The following is a 16,962-nucleotide window of genomic DNA, read 5'->3' as shown; positions in this document are numbered from 1 at the left end:
GTGAGTTCCAGGGCTACACAGAGAAACCCTGTCTCGAAGCGCCCTCCTTCAAAAAAATGTATTTAAAAACTGTTTTTAAATGTATTTTACTATTTTGTGTGTGTGAGTGTTTGGCCTGCATGCATGTATGTGCACCATGCACATGCCTGCTACCCATGGGTACCAGCAGAAGTGATCAGCCCTGGCACTAGGATGCTGGGAATCAGTCCTGGGTCCTCTGCAAGAACAGTGAGTGCTCTTAAATGCTGAGCCATCTCTCCAGCCCCATCTCACGTTTTTAGAGATTCACAGTATAGGTTGGAACTGTTATCAGTTACCAGAGCTTAGATTGAAATCAAACGGTGTTATTCTTAGCTTTATATTTTTTAAATAATTTTTATTTTTATAGTATGTATATATTGTAAGAATTTTCTAAAACTTAATGTTTTGCAGGGTAAGTTTTATGGTCCTTTTAATGATACTCATGTGAGGAGAACAGTAAATCAGGGAAAAAATTGATGTGCATGGCTTAATAAGTATATCATCTTAAGCCTGTGGGGGGAAACGGATTAATCATGTGATATATCCCCTAATTTATCACTGGTATTAGAAGTATGTGCAGTTTCTGAACTGAAGGAACCTTCTTCATTCTTGTTTGGAAATGATTAAAACGGAGGGTTTTGTTTAGTTATAATTATTTAAAAATGTGACCTGTACATACTCAATAATATAATATATTCTAGAGTGCTAATGCTTATTCTGCTTTTGCCTTATTACAGAGAGAACCATGAACCAGAAAGATTGGGTTTAAATGGAATAGCAGAGACAACAGTAGCTATGGAAGTGACCTAACCTAAAGCATGTGGCCTTGACCTCTGTGGATGGTTGCAGTCATTCATATTCCAGCGGAATACACAAGGCGGCACTCTGTGGATCACAGAGCAGAGCAATGGACCTAAATGGACTACAGTATATCAGATGTTAAATCGATATATGGTGTATATTTTGTAAAATTGGGGAAATCACTACCTTGTAAAATAGTTTATTTGTATCATCAATATTCTTCTGTTACTTGAATAGTAGATATTCATCATCATGCTTTTGCACTTGAATTTGCAACTGAATGGATTTTAAAATAATTCTTTAATGGGATCATGAGCATGAAATGGGATCCTGCATCACTTGTTTTAACTATTTATTTTGCCATGTTTACATTTTGTATCTTGTAAAAAAAAAAAATAAATCCAACTTTGTGTCTAAAAAGTTAAAGATTCATAGCTAGGAAATGAAATTCTTGTAATTTTTTTCTAAAGGAACTGTAAAGTTTTCACTTGGTTCATTTTGTTTCACAATTTGACTAGATGGACTTTTTGGTAAATACTTTAGTGGCATTTCACTGTCAAATACGACTTCAAGGCAAAATAGTATTTTCTATTACTGTGCAGGGGAAAGGGATGGATCGATACATGCAAATTTAATGTAGTGACTCACTTTTCCATATATTTTGAATGTATATTTCTATTTATAATACCAGTTTATAAAAAATAATTACACAGAAAAAGTGGACTAGGAAATTATGCATCTAGCACATTTAAACTGTGCAGATATGAAAATTTTTCATGGATTACATTTTATCTGAAGACTGCATATTTTAACTGGCTTTAAAACTGTAACACACCACATAAAAGATATTTACCAGGTATGTATTGCATTATATCATTGCAATAATTATTGGAAGTCTATATATCGAGCCATCCCAGGTTTTGGGAGGGGGGAGGGTTGTGGCAAGATTGTCTTTTCAATTTTGGAGAGTTTTCCTGTGGCTACAAGGCAAGTAACGGGTTGGAAAAAGTCTGACTGTAAGTGTTGGACACCTTCATAGTGTAGTGTTTTAGTGACTTTTTTTATACGGTTCTTGTAAATTAGATACGTGTAGTGGTGTTTCAGAGTGTCTGTTTATGCACTAGTTCAGACAACTTTCCCTGTTACTTGTTCTTGATAAGTGAAAACTGCAGGGAAATAAAAAATACATATCAAAACATGGCCATGCTGCATATGTGTTTATTTCACAATGTGCACACAGTGGAAGTGGAAACAAAAAGGACAGGTTAGCACGTGGCAGCACTGGTCATCTCACAGTGCTTTTCAAGCATTAATGAGACGAGGTCTAAGAGGCTCATCTGTGGGCACAATTGAGTTTCAGATAATCCAATATAAGCCACCTTTGCTATGAAAAGTTCTTAAAATACTTTACAGAATGTAAGTAATTTGCAGTATAGCAGTCATTGAAATTTCATAAATGAGCCTCATTTTATAAATAAATAGAGTATAGTGTAGAATTATATTGCAAGGGGGTTTTGCAAGTCCTAGGAAATGTAAATATTTTTAATGAATATGATTAAAACCATTTCAAACTGAACATAATTTTATACCTTTTTTATATCTGCAGTCCTGAAAGTTGTAAACTTATTGTCAGTTAAATTAATGGGCCAGGATTTCTGCTGAGAGTGGTTTTTATTCAGATCCTAAATGTAAAGCAATTTATGGTCAAAACCGCAGGAGAAAAAATAAATTTAATTACTTCATTGGTTGTGAGCTGATAGGATCCATGCTCATTTCTGCCATGCTACCTCTGGGGTTCACTGCTGATGCTATAAAGACATAATTTTGACTGATATGCATATGGCTATGTTCATTCTACTTACAGTTGCACGGGTCTTCTTGCTATTAAGAATTTGAAACAACTCACTGCCAATTTCAGAGAAAACGCCCTCCCCATTTTGCTGAAGTAAAACATTAAGTTACTCTGCTTTATGTTGTGTGTGTGTGTGTGTGTGTGTGTGTGTGTGTGTGTGTGTGTGTGTGAGTGAGATGAATAAGTAAAGTGAGAACTATCTATTTGTGCAGTTTCTGAAAGTGGTAGCAAGTCCAGAACTTCTGATTTGTTTCTTTTGAAGTAAAATGGAAAATCTAAGCCTCCCTTACTTTGGTGCCTCTACCTGCTTCGTAGATGACCTTTTAGTCAGCCGTGCGCCGTTCCCAGCACTGCCCCAGGGCTGAAAGGAAGACGTGCAGTTAAGTGAGCGGCTGGCATGTGTGGTTGCTGTGTGCTGCCCGTTGCTGTTGGCGCCTTTCACATAGTGGGGAAATGCATCCTTCGGAGGGCATGGAAATGGGGAGAGAGGTTTTGCCTGTGTGTATCCATCTGTTTAAATGACAAAAGAACAACTTATGTGCTAGGCCACCTTTTAATTGGTATAGTCAAAATAACAGGCAAATTGCGTTTTTCTGCCCTACTGAAGAGAATAGCATCCCCTTTCTCAGTAAGTCAGCATTACCCTTCAGCTCTACATATGTTGGAATGTGGTTCTTTTGCAGAAGACCAAGAGAAAATTTAAATACTTGCAGTGTATATTTTTTAACTGCATACATATAGCATTGTAGCTCTTCTAAAAAGTTGAATGCAGTACAGTGTTTGCAACTGTGTTTAATATTTTATTGTTACTATGACTCGTGCTGGAAGGGGCTGAGAATAGTCAAGACGGTCAACATTTTAGAGCCTCTGACCTAGTATAGTATGTTCAGCTGAATTTGATGCTACACTTTTTCAGCATAATATGTGTTTTATTGTCTCTTAACAACTTTGTCAAACAATTTTTAAAAGTAATATCTCATTCTACAGCTCAGAAAAAGTTTGGAACAAGTTGGGTTCCCGAGCCGGGGATTAAACCTAGGTAGTCACTGTACTTCTAAGCACTGCCTTCACTGTGCAGAGCCTTTGGAGCTGCCTCTCTGTACCTCCCCGTGCTTGCTAGCATCTGCAGCAGTCCAGAACTTTACCTGGAAGACAACTTCTGCATCACCTACCCTCTTCCACCATTAAGCTCTGTGCATTTGCAAGCCTGGCTTCTAGCCGTGCTCTGCGTACCCCGATGAGAGCAGGACTTGGCCAAAGTTGGCCCCTTCTGACCCATTGTTTCCCCAACTGTAAGATAAGAAAGTTCCTGAAACTGCAAAAGGAAAGGAGACCTCCCTGATAAACTAGGTAGAGGTTTGTGTGGGGGCCGTGTGCCACTGGTTGTTTGCTAAGGAAGTAAGTAGTGTCAGATCTAAGTCTAGAGCTCCTTCAAGTCAGTTCCAGAGGCTGACCCGGATGAGTGCATTGCAGCTAACATCTAGATGAGTTCCTGCAGATAATTGTAACCGACTTAATGACTATACCAAGAGAGAATACAGAATGTTAGAACACAAAGATTTAAGAAAATTGGTTTAATCCTTTTCTGGTCTTATCCCTGAATTTGTATCATTTAGGCAGCTCCTCAAGGCATTACAGAAACATCTTGGCAGTATCCGTTGCCTTATTAACTATCATAGAATATGAATAGTGAGTCAGATGAGTGCCTTCCTATGCCTCAGACTGTCTGAAGGACTTCTAACTGTCATGATGTAAGAGAAAGGTAGCACCCATGTTCTTTAGTAATGATTTACTTGGTGCAGAATTTTAGGTTGTCCCAAAATAGAGTCTGGTGCTGTTGCAAATATTTCACCTTCAGTGTAAAAATCCAAACCATTTATAGAAAACTACACTCCAAGAACAATGGCACACATACTCAAACCCTGTAACTACTCATATAGAATGCCGCCTCTGCTTAATACTGGGCCACCAGGACACATGGGCACACAGCTTTTTAAAAATATGTGTTGAAATGCACTTGTCTCACTGAAGAGAGTTGGTTTTGATCAGTAACAAAAGTGAGGTCCAGTTAAGATCACCAAGATGCAGGCTTTGGGTTTCAGCGTAGCACGCCAGTATGTTAGCGCTGCTAAGTGAGGTTGCTGTGTAGGCTTGGAATTGCTGCAGCCTCCCGGGCCTGGGCTGCATGCTAATCTAGATGCACAAATAGAGAAGCATCCCTTTCCAAGCTCCTTAGGTTGTAGCAGTTCTTTTTCTTGTGGCCATGAAATTCCTAATGTTTGTGAAGCCATCAACTGAAGGTCACTCAGCTCCACTGAGTGATTAGAGACCTTAATTCCATCTTCCAAACCTTCATATTTGCCATATTCTATTAGTTTGAAGCAAAATGGCCTTGCACATTTTGGGGAGAGAATTAACACACTGAAATAAATAACAGCAATTATAGGGTGTGTCTGCTTGACCACCTTGTAATCGGATAACTGCATCTTGCTACCATTACCCCAGCATTCCTTTAACTGGACATTAGATTAAAAACACTATGTGCGGGTTTAATATTCAGAATTACTTCAGATAATACCTTTTAAATTATTTGCCAAATTGTATGAAGAAACAATTTAAGGCACTCAAATACAAACAGGGCTCTTTTGTAGGGCAGGCAATCAGATCAGGATTGAAAAAGGGTACATCAACAAGAACAGTGAGCATCGGAGCCTGAGCATCTGTCTATGTGGGCAAGGTATGAGAGCAGCCAAGGGGCGAAGAGGACAGTCGTGATAAGACAGCCATGCAGAAGCAGGGCCGGGGAGAACAGGGCAACCCGTAAGGAAAGCAGGCATAAAAACCCTGCCACATAGAGTAGGGAAGAGACATGAGAAAGCTTGAGGACAGTTCCGTCCAGCATTTCTGAGCTTCAAGAACATCTAAGATTTGAGAACTATGTGGGCAGGACACACCTATGGCCCCAAGCTACTAAATGAAGCTGAAACTGGGCCACAGCAGTACCAGTCCGAGTGATGGAGCATTACTGAAAACAAGGGTATGTGCCCGTTCTCACATTCCAGGCTGATTGGACTGGGGCCACCAAAATTGAGTCAGGATATTAGTGTTTTGTGCTTAGATCATTTCAGGTCTCTGCTTGTGTAGTTGGGTAGGTTGTTCCCAAGCTCCCTAGCCACATAGTAACTACTAAAGTTAACACTTCTGCTTTGTAGTCATGATCGTAACAAGTAACTAACTGCTTAGAAGCCCAGAATTTATTTCCTTGCCTGGCAAATAAGGGCAACAAATTATTCCTCCTGCCTCATTAACTCCCCTGAAATGCAAAAACTTCTCTGACTGAGCCTGTTGTCAACCACTAGAAATCATGTAGATTACAGAGAATTTTGTAATAACTTCTTTTCTCTACCCCCTTTAAGCTGGTGAGATTGGGGGGCGGGGGCTGTCCAGTGCAAATTTAAAATGTGGTTACTGAATCTCCACACAAGTCTTAAATGCACCTCACACCTTCCCATCGCAAACAATCCAGGCTTCCAAGTAACTTCTAGAACAGTCTGCTCCAAGAATCCCCCTCCATGGCAGTGTGATGAGCGCATTCAAGAGTTCATTAATTTATTGTCAGCATTGGAGGTCTGCAGCCTCTCTAGACCAACTCTGCCCATAGGCCTTCTCTGGTTTGTGTGCGTCACTATGGTAGATCCACAGGAATACACCCCAAGACCTCCAGTGGATGCATGAAGCCCAGAATAGCATGGAACCCTCTACTCAGCTCATCAGTTGTTATCCAAAAGAAACGTGCTCCAGGACCCTAGTGGGTACCAAAATCCATAGATATTTAGGTCCCAACTGTAAGGTGGCACGCCACTTAGACTGGCTGACACACAGCCTCTTCTTTACTTCTTTTTAAAATACTATTTTTTGAAATTATAACTACATCATTTCTCCCTTTGTTGTAGCCCCTGGGTACAGTGTGTGGGTAGGGCTATTGGTTGCTCTTCTGCCTTGGAACCTTGCATAGAACCTTCTGGTGCCATGAAAGCTAGACCTTAGGAGGAGGCTTTCAGATGAGACCCAGCTCAGGACCTCTGGGTCATGTTTAAGGGGCAAGCTGTCTTTTGCAATGGGGACTTACCTTCTACCTCTGGGAGACAACCAAGAATAAAAACAGTACCCTCTCATGTTTGGGGAGTCTCTTGGACAGCTCTGACCACTCAAAGGATGCTTCTCAGGCCTGGTGTTGGAGTTTTGTTACATAGTCTATGGCTCTTGCAATCTAGTTAGCCATAGAATGGGACCCCACTCTATGGGGAACATTGTCATCCCAGATGGGAAATTTTTATTTAATGAAATTTGTAATATACATACAAACTTATATTTATTATATGTAATTTATGTGGATAGATAATAATTTGATTCCTTATGACTTTTTCACCCATCCTTACTATTATTTTATCCTCATATCTCCTCCAGTACTTATTCCACTCCTCACTTCCTAACTAAAATCCACTTTTTCTCATCCCCGCCCCTTCAAATCTCTAGTAGTCTGCTATTCTCTTTCCACTTCCCCCTCCACTGACCCCCCCCCCCCCCCCACCTTTTACTTTCCTGGTTTCCACAGTTTCTCCAAGATATCTGAAGACTTGGAGCTAGGAGCCTCAGATGAGAAAGAACATGTGACATTTGTCTTTCTGAACTTGGGTTACCTCACTCAATATATTTTTAGTTCTATCCATTGCCTAATGGAGCCTTCTCATACCTTTAAGTCATGGCTAGATTGCTTATAGTATCTTTTTCCTCCACATTCCACAGAGGCTTTTTATTTCTGTTTATATCTCTAGAAAAAGGATCCCAGGATTTCCCCTCCTATATGTTTTCGTCTTGCTTCTTCATATGGTCCATGATGCCAGCTGAGGTTGTCAGTACGATGAAGCCAAACTGACGGGACAGGAGCAGATAGTTCTGCCTTTTTTCTTGATCCTTGAGTTGCACATCACTCCACACTTGCTCAGCCTGCCTGTGAAGTTCACAAGGATTTTCCCAGCTCTGTGGTCATCAGTGACCAGTAGCCATGCTTCATCATCACAGTTAGGAATTGAATGATGATTTTTGGAGCACGGCCTGATGAGCACCGGGTGTTTGCCTCTCTTCTCAGCAGTGCTGATGCTCTTGAGAGCATCTGTCAGGACATTCATGCTCACCATGGTGATAGCACTGAAAGCTGGCACAAAGAGCTGCTTATAGTATCTTATACAAGGCCAGCACAATATCAGTAGCTGTTATATATACTTTGGCTAATGACAATAAAAGAAGTCTGTAATAGATCAAAACAGAAACAAAGTTTCTAAGTGTCTTTTAACCCTCAGTTGTATTCAAAACAGAAACAATGTTGTTGTTGTTGTTGTTGTTGTTGTTGTTTTCCAGACAGGGTTTCTCTGTGTAGCCTTGGCTGTTCTGGACTCGCTTTGTAGACCAGCCTGGCCTTGAACTCACAGAGATCCTCCTGCCTGTGCCTCCCCAAGTGCACCACTATACCCAGCTTCTAATCTTTTTCCCCTCAGTTGGTTGTATCCAAGGAAGTGAAACCCCTGGGTGTGGAGGGGATCAGGATTGGCTTTTCATCACTCTGACGAAAATCTCAGAAACAACTCAAAAGAAGACATGGCTTATTGTGGTTCACAGTTTCTGTCCATGACCAACCAGTTGTGTTGTTCGGGGCCCAGGTGAAACAACATCACAGCAGAAAGGCATGGCAGAGCAAAGCTGCCTACCTCAGGGAGGTCAGGAAAGAATGAACAAGACAGACAAAGACCCAAGACAAGATATGGTCCCAAGGGTACAGCCCCAATGGGCTACTGTCTTCAAATAGGCCTCTAGCTCTAAAAGTGCTTACCACCTTCCAATAATGCCATCGAATTGGGAATCTATCAAGGATTAGTCCATTGATTATGTCAGTGCCCTCAGGATCCAATCACACCTCAATTACTGGATTTTCAGCAGCTGGACTCAAACCTTTAACACATAAGCCTTTTATTTGTTTGTTTTTGAGAATTTTATGAATGAATGCTGCATGTCACATTTATCCTCTCCCTAGCTCAAACTCTTCCTGTCTTTTCCTCTCCCTCTCAAATTCATGACCTCTTTCTTAACTATATTATATATCTACATATGTATAATTCATATAACCTACTGGGTCCATTTACTATTGCTCATGTGTGTTTAGGAATGGTCACTTGAGTCCATCTAGCAAAGACTTTTCTCCTTCACTCACCAGCCATTTGTTTTCTGTAGCTCTTCATCTAGGTGTGGGACCTTGTGAGATTTCCCCCACCTACACTCATATGTCAACTGGTGTTATCATTTGGCATGTCTTATTTAGCAGGACCTTTTTTAGATTTCATAGGTGCAGCTTCCATATTATATATAGAAGACACCATCTCACAACACACGTCTTGATCCTCTGTCTCTTACAATCCTGCCACCCCCCTTGTCCACAGTGCTGCCTGCAACTTAGGTGTAGAGGTTGTAATGTAGATGAATGAATGGGGGTTGAGCAAACCACAGTCAGTTGTTTGGGGTTTTTAACCAATTGTGGCTTTCTGTAATGGTCTCTGTGTGAAGAAAGAAAGAAAGAAAGAAAGAAAGAAAGAAAGAAAGAAAGAAAGAAAGAAAGAATGCTTTTATCCATGGGCACAAGAAAAACTATTTAGAGTTCAACAAGGAATTACACTGGTTTATGAAAGTAGTAGTAATATGTTCTCATTATGGCCCATAATCACCAGTTACAAATAATTGGCTGGGTTCACAGTACTAGGTTCAAATTCCCTCCTCTTGTGTGGGCCTTGAGTTCAATGAGACAGCTGCTGGTCAACCCAAAAATGTACGTGCCATTTATTGCACCCTTAGGGGTATATGGCCATGCTGGTCATTGGTGTAGCTTGTAGGCTATACAGCTGGTAGGACTATTGGTTGGTTTTCTCCCTTGGAAACTTGCATAGCATCTTCAGAAACTGTGAGAGCTAGTTCTCAGGAAGGAAGCTTTCAGGCCAGTTCCAGCTCAATTACTCCAATGCTTGTGTCCAAGTGTGTTGTGTCTTCAGTAACAGGGTCTTACCTTCAAGCCCTGGGAGGCAACTAAGTACAAGCATGTATTATTTGGAGACATACAAGTCTTTTTAGATGTATTTTTTGTTTGGAGGACGTTAGAGCAATGGCTCAGTGGCTAAGAGCATGCATTGCTCTTGCAGAGAACCCAGGTTTGATTCTCAGCACCTATATGAGGGCTCATAATTGTCTAACCCCACTCCTAGGGGGATCTAATGCCCTCTTCTGGCCTCCATGAGCACCAAGAATGCACATGGTATGTTCATGCATGCAATCAAAACCACTCATACACATAAAATAAATACAAATCTTTTTTAAACTTTTTATGATCACACATTAATTTTATATAATAATGAGTTCATTATGAAGCCATGTTTTCACACATACACAGAATTATTCCAATCATATCACAAACTCACCCTGTGTCTTATTTACTTTTCTATTGCCTTGACAAAAAGCCATGACCAAGGCAATTCATAAGAGAAAGCCTTTAATTTGGGGGCTCACAGTTACAAAGTATTAGAGTTCATACCGTCATGACAAGGACCATGGTAACAACAGGTAGGCACATTGCCTGAGCAATAGCTGAGAATTTATTATTGACTCTTAAATATGAGGCAGAGAGACGAAACCAACTGAGAGTGAGTGGAATTTTGAGTTCTCAAAGCCCACTTCCACTGGCACACCTCCTCCACTAAGACCACACCACCTAATCCTTACCAACTAGTTCCACCAACTGCAGACTAAGTTTTCAAATATATGCGCCTATGGGGGTCATTCTCACTCAGATAACTACATTCTGTTACCTTCTTGTATTAGTTACTTTTCTATTGGTGTAATAAAACCCCATGAACACGGCAACTTATTGGAGGAAGGGTTCGTTTGGCTTCTTGTTACAGAGGGGTAAGAGGCTGTCATGGCAGAGAAGAAGTATGTCAGCAAGCAAGCGTGGTGGCAGAAGCAGAAAGCTGACAACGCACATCTGAAACCACAATACGAAGCAGAGAGGGCACATGCCAAATGGCGCATGTCTTTAAACTCTTTCTGCCTCCAGTGACATACTTCCTCCAAAAAGGCCACACCTCCTAACCTCCTCTCATCCTCAACAATGCCATGAGGACCAAAGGGTCAAATGTCAAGGATGATAGGGGACATTTTCACTCAAACCATCACATCTCTCCCATTCTCACTAATCCCCTCCTCATCCCAACCAACCCTCCCCCATCTACTTTCATGTGTGTGTGATTCAGTGAGTTCCATGGGCATTACTTTCAGAAAGCATAGGTAAGGACATGCAGCTGTCCATGGACCATTTGTGGAAGGGGAGTTATCGTCTCTCTTGTTTTTGGTATTGGTCTACATCTCAGGCTTCTAATATATTCTCTTGATCTATATGTCTTTCCTCATGTCAGTATCGAACTATTTTTCTAATTATGGATCCATAATATACTTTCAAATTAGGTACGATAATATTTCCAACATTATTATTTTTGCTCAGGACTGTTTGGCTACATGAGGCCTTTTGTGTGCTTCCATATGAATTTAAGATTCTTTTCTTCTTCTGTGAAGTATTATAGATGTTAAAATCTTGATGAGGATTGCATTGAATCTCTAGGCTGCTTTTGGTAGGGTGGCCATTTTCTCACTGTGCCTCCAATCCATAAGCATGAGAAGACTTTTCCTATTCTAGAGACCTCCTCAATTTTCTTCATTAGAACACTGTAGAGCTTTTCACCCCCTTGGTTTGTTCCAATGTTGGGTTTTTTAGGTTATTGTGAATGGAATTGTGCTATCAGTAGCACACAGGAAAGCTACTAGTTTTTGTGTCTTGCCACTTTACTGAAAATGTTTATCAGTCTAAGAGTTTTCTGGTTGGTTCTTTGTGGACTCTAATGCTTCAAATAATATCTTCAAATAAGAATACTTTGACTTCTTCCTTTACCATTTGCATCACTTTTATTTCCTACTCTTGTCTGATTCATCTAGCTAAAACATCAAGCATTAGATTAAATACGAGTGGAGAGTGTCCATTTGTTTGTTTCAAATGCCCAAGATGATAGGGGACATTCTCATTCAAAGCATCACCTCTCCCATCCCCACTAATCCCCATCCTCATCCCAACCAACCCAATTCCTAGTGGAAATTCTTAAGTTTTCCTTCATTTAGTGTGATATTGGCTATAGGTTTGTAATATATAGCTTTTGTTTACTTATTTTTTATTTTAAAATGAGCCTTAACCTCTTAGGCTATCCTCCAATAACCTCCAGTCCCCATTCCATTCCATCTGCTTCTAATAATTTCTATCTGTGCTACCTCCCATCCATAATCCCAAAATACTTGCTGCTGTTGTTCATTTTGGCTATCTCTTTCCATGAGGAACTTCAGAGTCCCTTGTTGTTGTTGTGTCTGATTCTCATTTGAGTGTCAAGATAATTAATACTGGATTTATAAAATAAATTTGGAAACATGCTTTCTTTTTCTTGCTTAAAGAATAACTTAAGACTCTGAGTTGGGTTTTTGTTGTTGTTGTTGCTTGTTTTGATTTATTTTTGGTCTTGGGTTTGGGTTTGTTTGTTTGTTTGTTTTTTGGGTTTTTTTGAGACATGGTCTTTCTCTATGTAGTCCTGCCTGTCCTGGACTCACTCTGTAGACCAGGCTGGCCTCGAACTCGCAGAGATCCACCTGCCTCTACCCTCCCCGCAACTCCCCCTGAGTCCTGGAACTAAAGGTGTGCACCACCACACCCGGCTTCCTTTTTCTTTCTTTTAAGTTGGAAAAACTATAATTTCTGTTCAGTCTTATTGATCTGTTTAGCTTATATATCTGATCTTGGTCTAATTTTGATCTGTCATATATATCTAGAAGTTCATTTATTTATTTTATTTTATTTGTGTGTGTGTGTGTGTGTGTGTGTGTGTGTGCGCGCGCGTGTGTACTATGATGAAGATGTGGAGATGAAAGGACAACTTGTGAACGTCAGTCTGTTGCTGGGAATGAGGTACTAAAGCTACTCTCTGTAACTGCGACTCTAGGACTAGTAGTGTTTGTTTTATGGTGTCTGCTGCCCCTGGGTTCAGTGTGCATATATTTAGAATTGAAATGTCTTCTTGGTGGCTTGTGAATGACCTTCTTTATTTCTTATGACTTTGGCTTAGGGTCCATTTTGTCATCTTTATCCTAAGGTTTCAACATGCTGATCTTTAGCTCAGAACTCTGCTCCGCATCCTACTCCCTTACACCCTGGGCCTTTATTACCCTCCGATGTGAAGTCTCACACACATGCTACAGTTTTCCACTTTCTTCCCAGCCGTGGCCACCACCTCTCCATCCTATCTCCTCGGAGACTTCACCATCTCAGAACGCAATACCATCCCACTCCACTGCAGGAGAGCCACATGTCTTTTGATGCATGCTCCAAAACAGATAATGAGCCCACCCATGTTTCTCCTGTCCATGCTGTTCCTGCCTTGTCCTGATGACCAGCTCTTACACTGCAACGACTCCATAGTGATTCTCCCGACTCTTGCTACTGGTAATTTCCACTCTTTCACATGGTCATAAAATATGGTCCTCCAACAACCAGGTTGGGCAAAAAGCAAAAGGAGCCCCTCCCCTCCCATTACAATTCCCTCCATGGCTGTTAAGACCTTCCCTGTTCTTATTCTGTCTTCCTGGTCAATCCCACGCCGTTCTTCCTTGCCTCACTCTGTGCTCCACCGCTGTAGCTAGCTGATCCTTGAATTTAACCAAACCCTGTTCTAAATCCTTTTCCTTCTGCCTGCAGCACCCTTCTCTCCCTGTTCTCTTGTTTTTCAGTTCTTGCAGATCCCCTTTTCAGAGAATCCCTCCTGTTTATGTTACCTCAAGAACTTGCCGTCTAGACATCCTCTCCTAGGAAGATGGGGTCATTATTTTTTCTGTCTCAATCCTTACTATGAATGCTATGAATGACATGACTATAGTATTTATTGGTACACTGGTCTTTTCACCTGTCTCCTGAGCCTCATAATGGTGAGGACTTGTTCTCCATTATATCTCAGGCCCCTGGCACATGGTAATTATTGCAATGTTTGTTGAATAATGTTTGAGTGAAAGAATAACTATAGTTCCATTAGATAAGCATATGAAACTTCCTGAGTCCCACTGTTACAATTTTGAACCAAAATACAGTGATCACCAAACACAGCTTCAGATCTTAGCTGAGCAGACCTGAAGTCTAAAGTAGTTTCTACTGAAACAGGCTGACCCCCTGCTTCAGAGCTTGCTTTTCCTCTGGGAGCCTTCCTGCCAGGTAGTGACCATCTTGTGCATCCCTCATCCGTCGTCTGGCAGATGGTTGTGGGTGGGAAGTGGCAGAAAATAGAATTTACGATGTCCCAAAGTGGAGTTCATACCTCTATTTATATGGATAAGTATTTGTGTTGAAGTGTGAGAGAATCCAGGAGCTGACTCACAGCAGCCCTGTTGCCACCGGGGCTGTAAGCTAAGAACATTTCATCAATGGTTACCGTGAGACACACGGCAACGTCTTCCACACTCCCTTCTGCATGGTGTTGTCAAGGTGATTTGTCAACAGACATCAGTCATTCAGTGAACTGTTGGCTTTCCACTTCAGCTGTTTTAGAAGGAGGCTGCTTGCAGCCCTCAGAAGCCACACCAGGTTGTGAAATGCGGACTCTGTCTCCAGAGGTCGATGCTCAACACCAGTTATCCAATGGTAGTTTGGACCGAGCAATTTGTCATCTATAAACTGCTCTGCTATAGCTGCTTTGGAAGGGGCTGTTCAAATCTGGTTTCACGTTTACAAATTAGTGAAAAGCCCCTTTCTCTACCCTTTGTCCTTTTCTGTATGTCTTGGGGAATAGATGGCATATGGTTTTTATAACAGAAAAAGAACTCTACAAATGATGTACGCTATTCCTCAAGTGGATCTCAGACAGGTGTTGGAATCAGAGCTGGGTGGTGCCCGATCTGAGGCCCATCCCCCACCCACGGCAGGTCCCTGGGCTTCCCTTACAGGACCTCAGTGCCACGATTCGCTTCAGCGGCTTTCAGCTTTTAGCCATAAGAGCTGGAAGGGTCAGGCGACACTATTGCTCACAACACTGAAGTGCTTTCTCATATATATACATATAGGTTAGAGCAGTGGTTCTCAACCTTCCGAACGCTGCAGTCCTTTAGTACAGTTCCTCATGTGGTGATGACCAGCCCAACCATAAAATTGTTTTCATTGCTACATCATAACTGCATTTATTGCTACTGTTATGAATCATAATGTAAATATCTGTGTTTTCTGACATTTTCCCCTGAAAGCGTTGTTTACCTCCAAACAGGTTGTGACCCACAGGTTGAGAACCACTGCGCTAGAGGCACTTCTTAAATATCAAAATGTTCGTTTGCTATTAGGGTGATATTTAAGGTTATTTTATTTATTTATTTATTTATTTTTAATTAATTTATTCAGATTACAACTCAATTGTTATCCCATCACTTATATCCTCCCACTCTTCTCTCCCTCCCACTTTCACCCTATTCCCCTCCCCTCTGCTTAGTTCTTTTTAAAATATATTTTATTAATTTATTCATATTACATCTCAATTGTTATCTCATCCCTTGTATCCTCCCATTCCTCCTTCCCTCCCATTTTCCCCTTACTCCCCTCCACTATGACTGTGACTGTATATATATGCTCATAGGGTATCAAGTCTCTTTTTGGGATATTTAAGGTAAGCTACATTGAAGCTCACCAAATTACCCAGTTTCATTTGTCTGAGTTTGATTTTTGGATCTGGAGTCTCCCTATGTGAGCCATGTTAGCCTTGGGCCTGAGCAACTAGGCCCTCTACCTTCCAAGTGTGGGAGTGGTAGGCATTCATGGCCAGCCAGGCCAACATGCAATTTTTATTTTATTTATTTATTTATTTATTTATTTATTTATTTATTCTTGTTACATCTCAATGTTTATCCCATCCCTTGTATCCTCCCATTCTTCCCTCCCTCCCATTTTCTCCTTATTCCCCTCCCCTATGACTGTTCCTGAGGGGGATTACCTCCCCCTGTATATGCTCATAGGGTATCAAGTCTCTTCTTGGTAGCCTGCTGTCCTTCCTCTGAGTGCCACCAGGTCTCCCTCCAGGGGACATGGTCAAATGTGAGGCACCAGAGTACGTGAGAAAGTCATATCCCCTCTCCACTCAACTGTGGAGAATGTTCTGACCATTGGCTAGATCTGGGTAGGGGTTTAAAGTTTACCACCTGTATTGTCCTTGGGTGGTGCCTTAGTTTGAGCGGGACTTCTGGGCCCAAATCTGCCTATCATAATGTTCTACTTGTAGGTTTCTAGGACCCTCTGGATCCTTCTACTTTGCTATTCTCCCATGCTTCTCTCATCTAGAGTCCCAGTAGAATGTCCTCCCCTCTGTCCCAGTTTCCTGTTAAGTGAAGGCTTTCATGGGACATACCCCTTGGGCTAGTATGCAGATATAAGTGAGTATATGCCATTTGAGTCTTTCTGCTTCTGGGTTAACTCACTCATTATGATCATTTCTAGCTCAATCCATTTATCCACAAATTTCGGGAATTCCTTGTTTTTAATAGCTGAGTAGTATTCCATAGTGTATATGTACCACAGTTTCTTTTTTTGTTTGTTTGTTTGTTTGTTTTTGTTTTTTCGAGACAGGGTTTCTCTGTGTAGCCTTGGCCATCCTGGACTCACTTTGTAGACCAGGCTGGCCTCGAACTCACAGCGATCCGCCTGCCTCTGCCTCCCGAGTGCTGGGATTAAAGGCGTGTGCCACCATGCCCGGCGTACCACAGTTTCTTTATCCATCTTTCTACTGATGGACACTTAGGCTGTTTCCATGTTCTGGCTATTATGAATAAAGCTGCTATGAACATGGTTGAGCAAATTTTCTTGTGTGCTGGAGCATCTTCTGGGTATATTCCAAGGAGTGGAATAGTTGGGTCTTGAGGAAGCCCTATTCCCAGTTTTCTGAGATAGCACCAGATAGATTTCCAAAGTGGCTGTACTAGTTTGCATTCCCACCAGCAATGAAGGAGTGTTCCTCTCTCCCCACATCCTCGCCAGCATGTGGTGTCACTTGAATTTTTGATCTTAGCCATTCTGATGGGTGTAAGATGGAATCTCAGAGTTGTTTTGATTTGCATTTCCCTGATGACTAAGAAGGTTG

The 16,962-nt window shown here is 41.3% G+C and overlaps 1 protein-coding gene and 1 pseudogene across 1 annotated transcript in view; one reads left to right on the top strand and one right to left on the bottom strand.

The window, feature by feature from the left end:
- The window catches only part of Epc2 (enhancer of polycomb homolog 2), a 96,771-nt gene extending 94,124 nt beyond the window's left edge, over positions 1-2,647 (top strand). Inside the window, exon 14 of the mRNA XM_051166861.1 lies at positions 759-2,647. Within this exon, the coding sequence (XP_051022818.1) occupies positions 759-831 (73 nt within the window). The 3' untranslated portion in view covers positions 832-2,647. The remainder of the gene's footprint in view (positions 1-758) is intronic.
- Positions 2,648-7,505: 4,858 nt separating this feature from the next.
- Positions 7,506-7,875, bottom strand: LOC127207401 (40S ribosomal protein S15a-like; annotated as a pseudogene).
- Between the last annotated feature and the right edge of the window lie 9,087 nt (positions 7,876-16,962).

This window comes from Acomys russatus, chromosome 24 (assembly GCF_903995435.1).
Source record: "Acomys russatus chromosome 24, mAcoRus1.1, whole genome shotgun sequence".
NCBI classification, from domain to species: Eukaryota; Metazoa; Chordata; class Mammalia; order Rodentia; family Muridae; genus Acomys; species Acomys russatus.
Note: the sequence above shows the minus strand (reverse complement) of the source record. Positions and strands in the feature narration are given on the sequence as shown.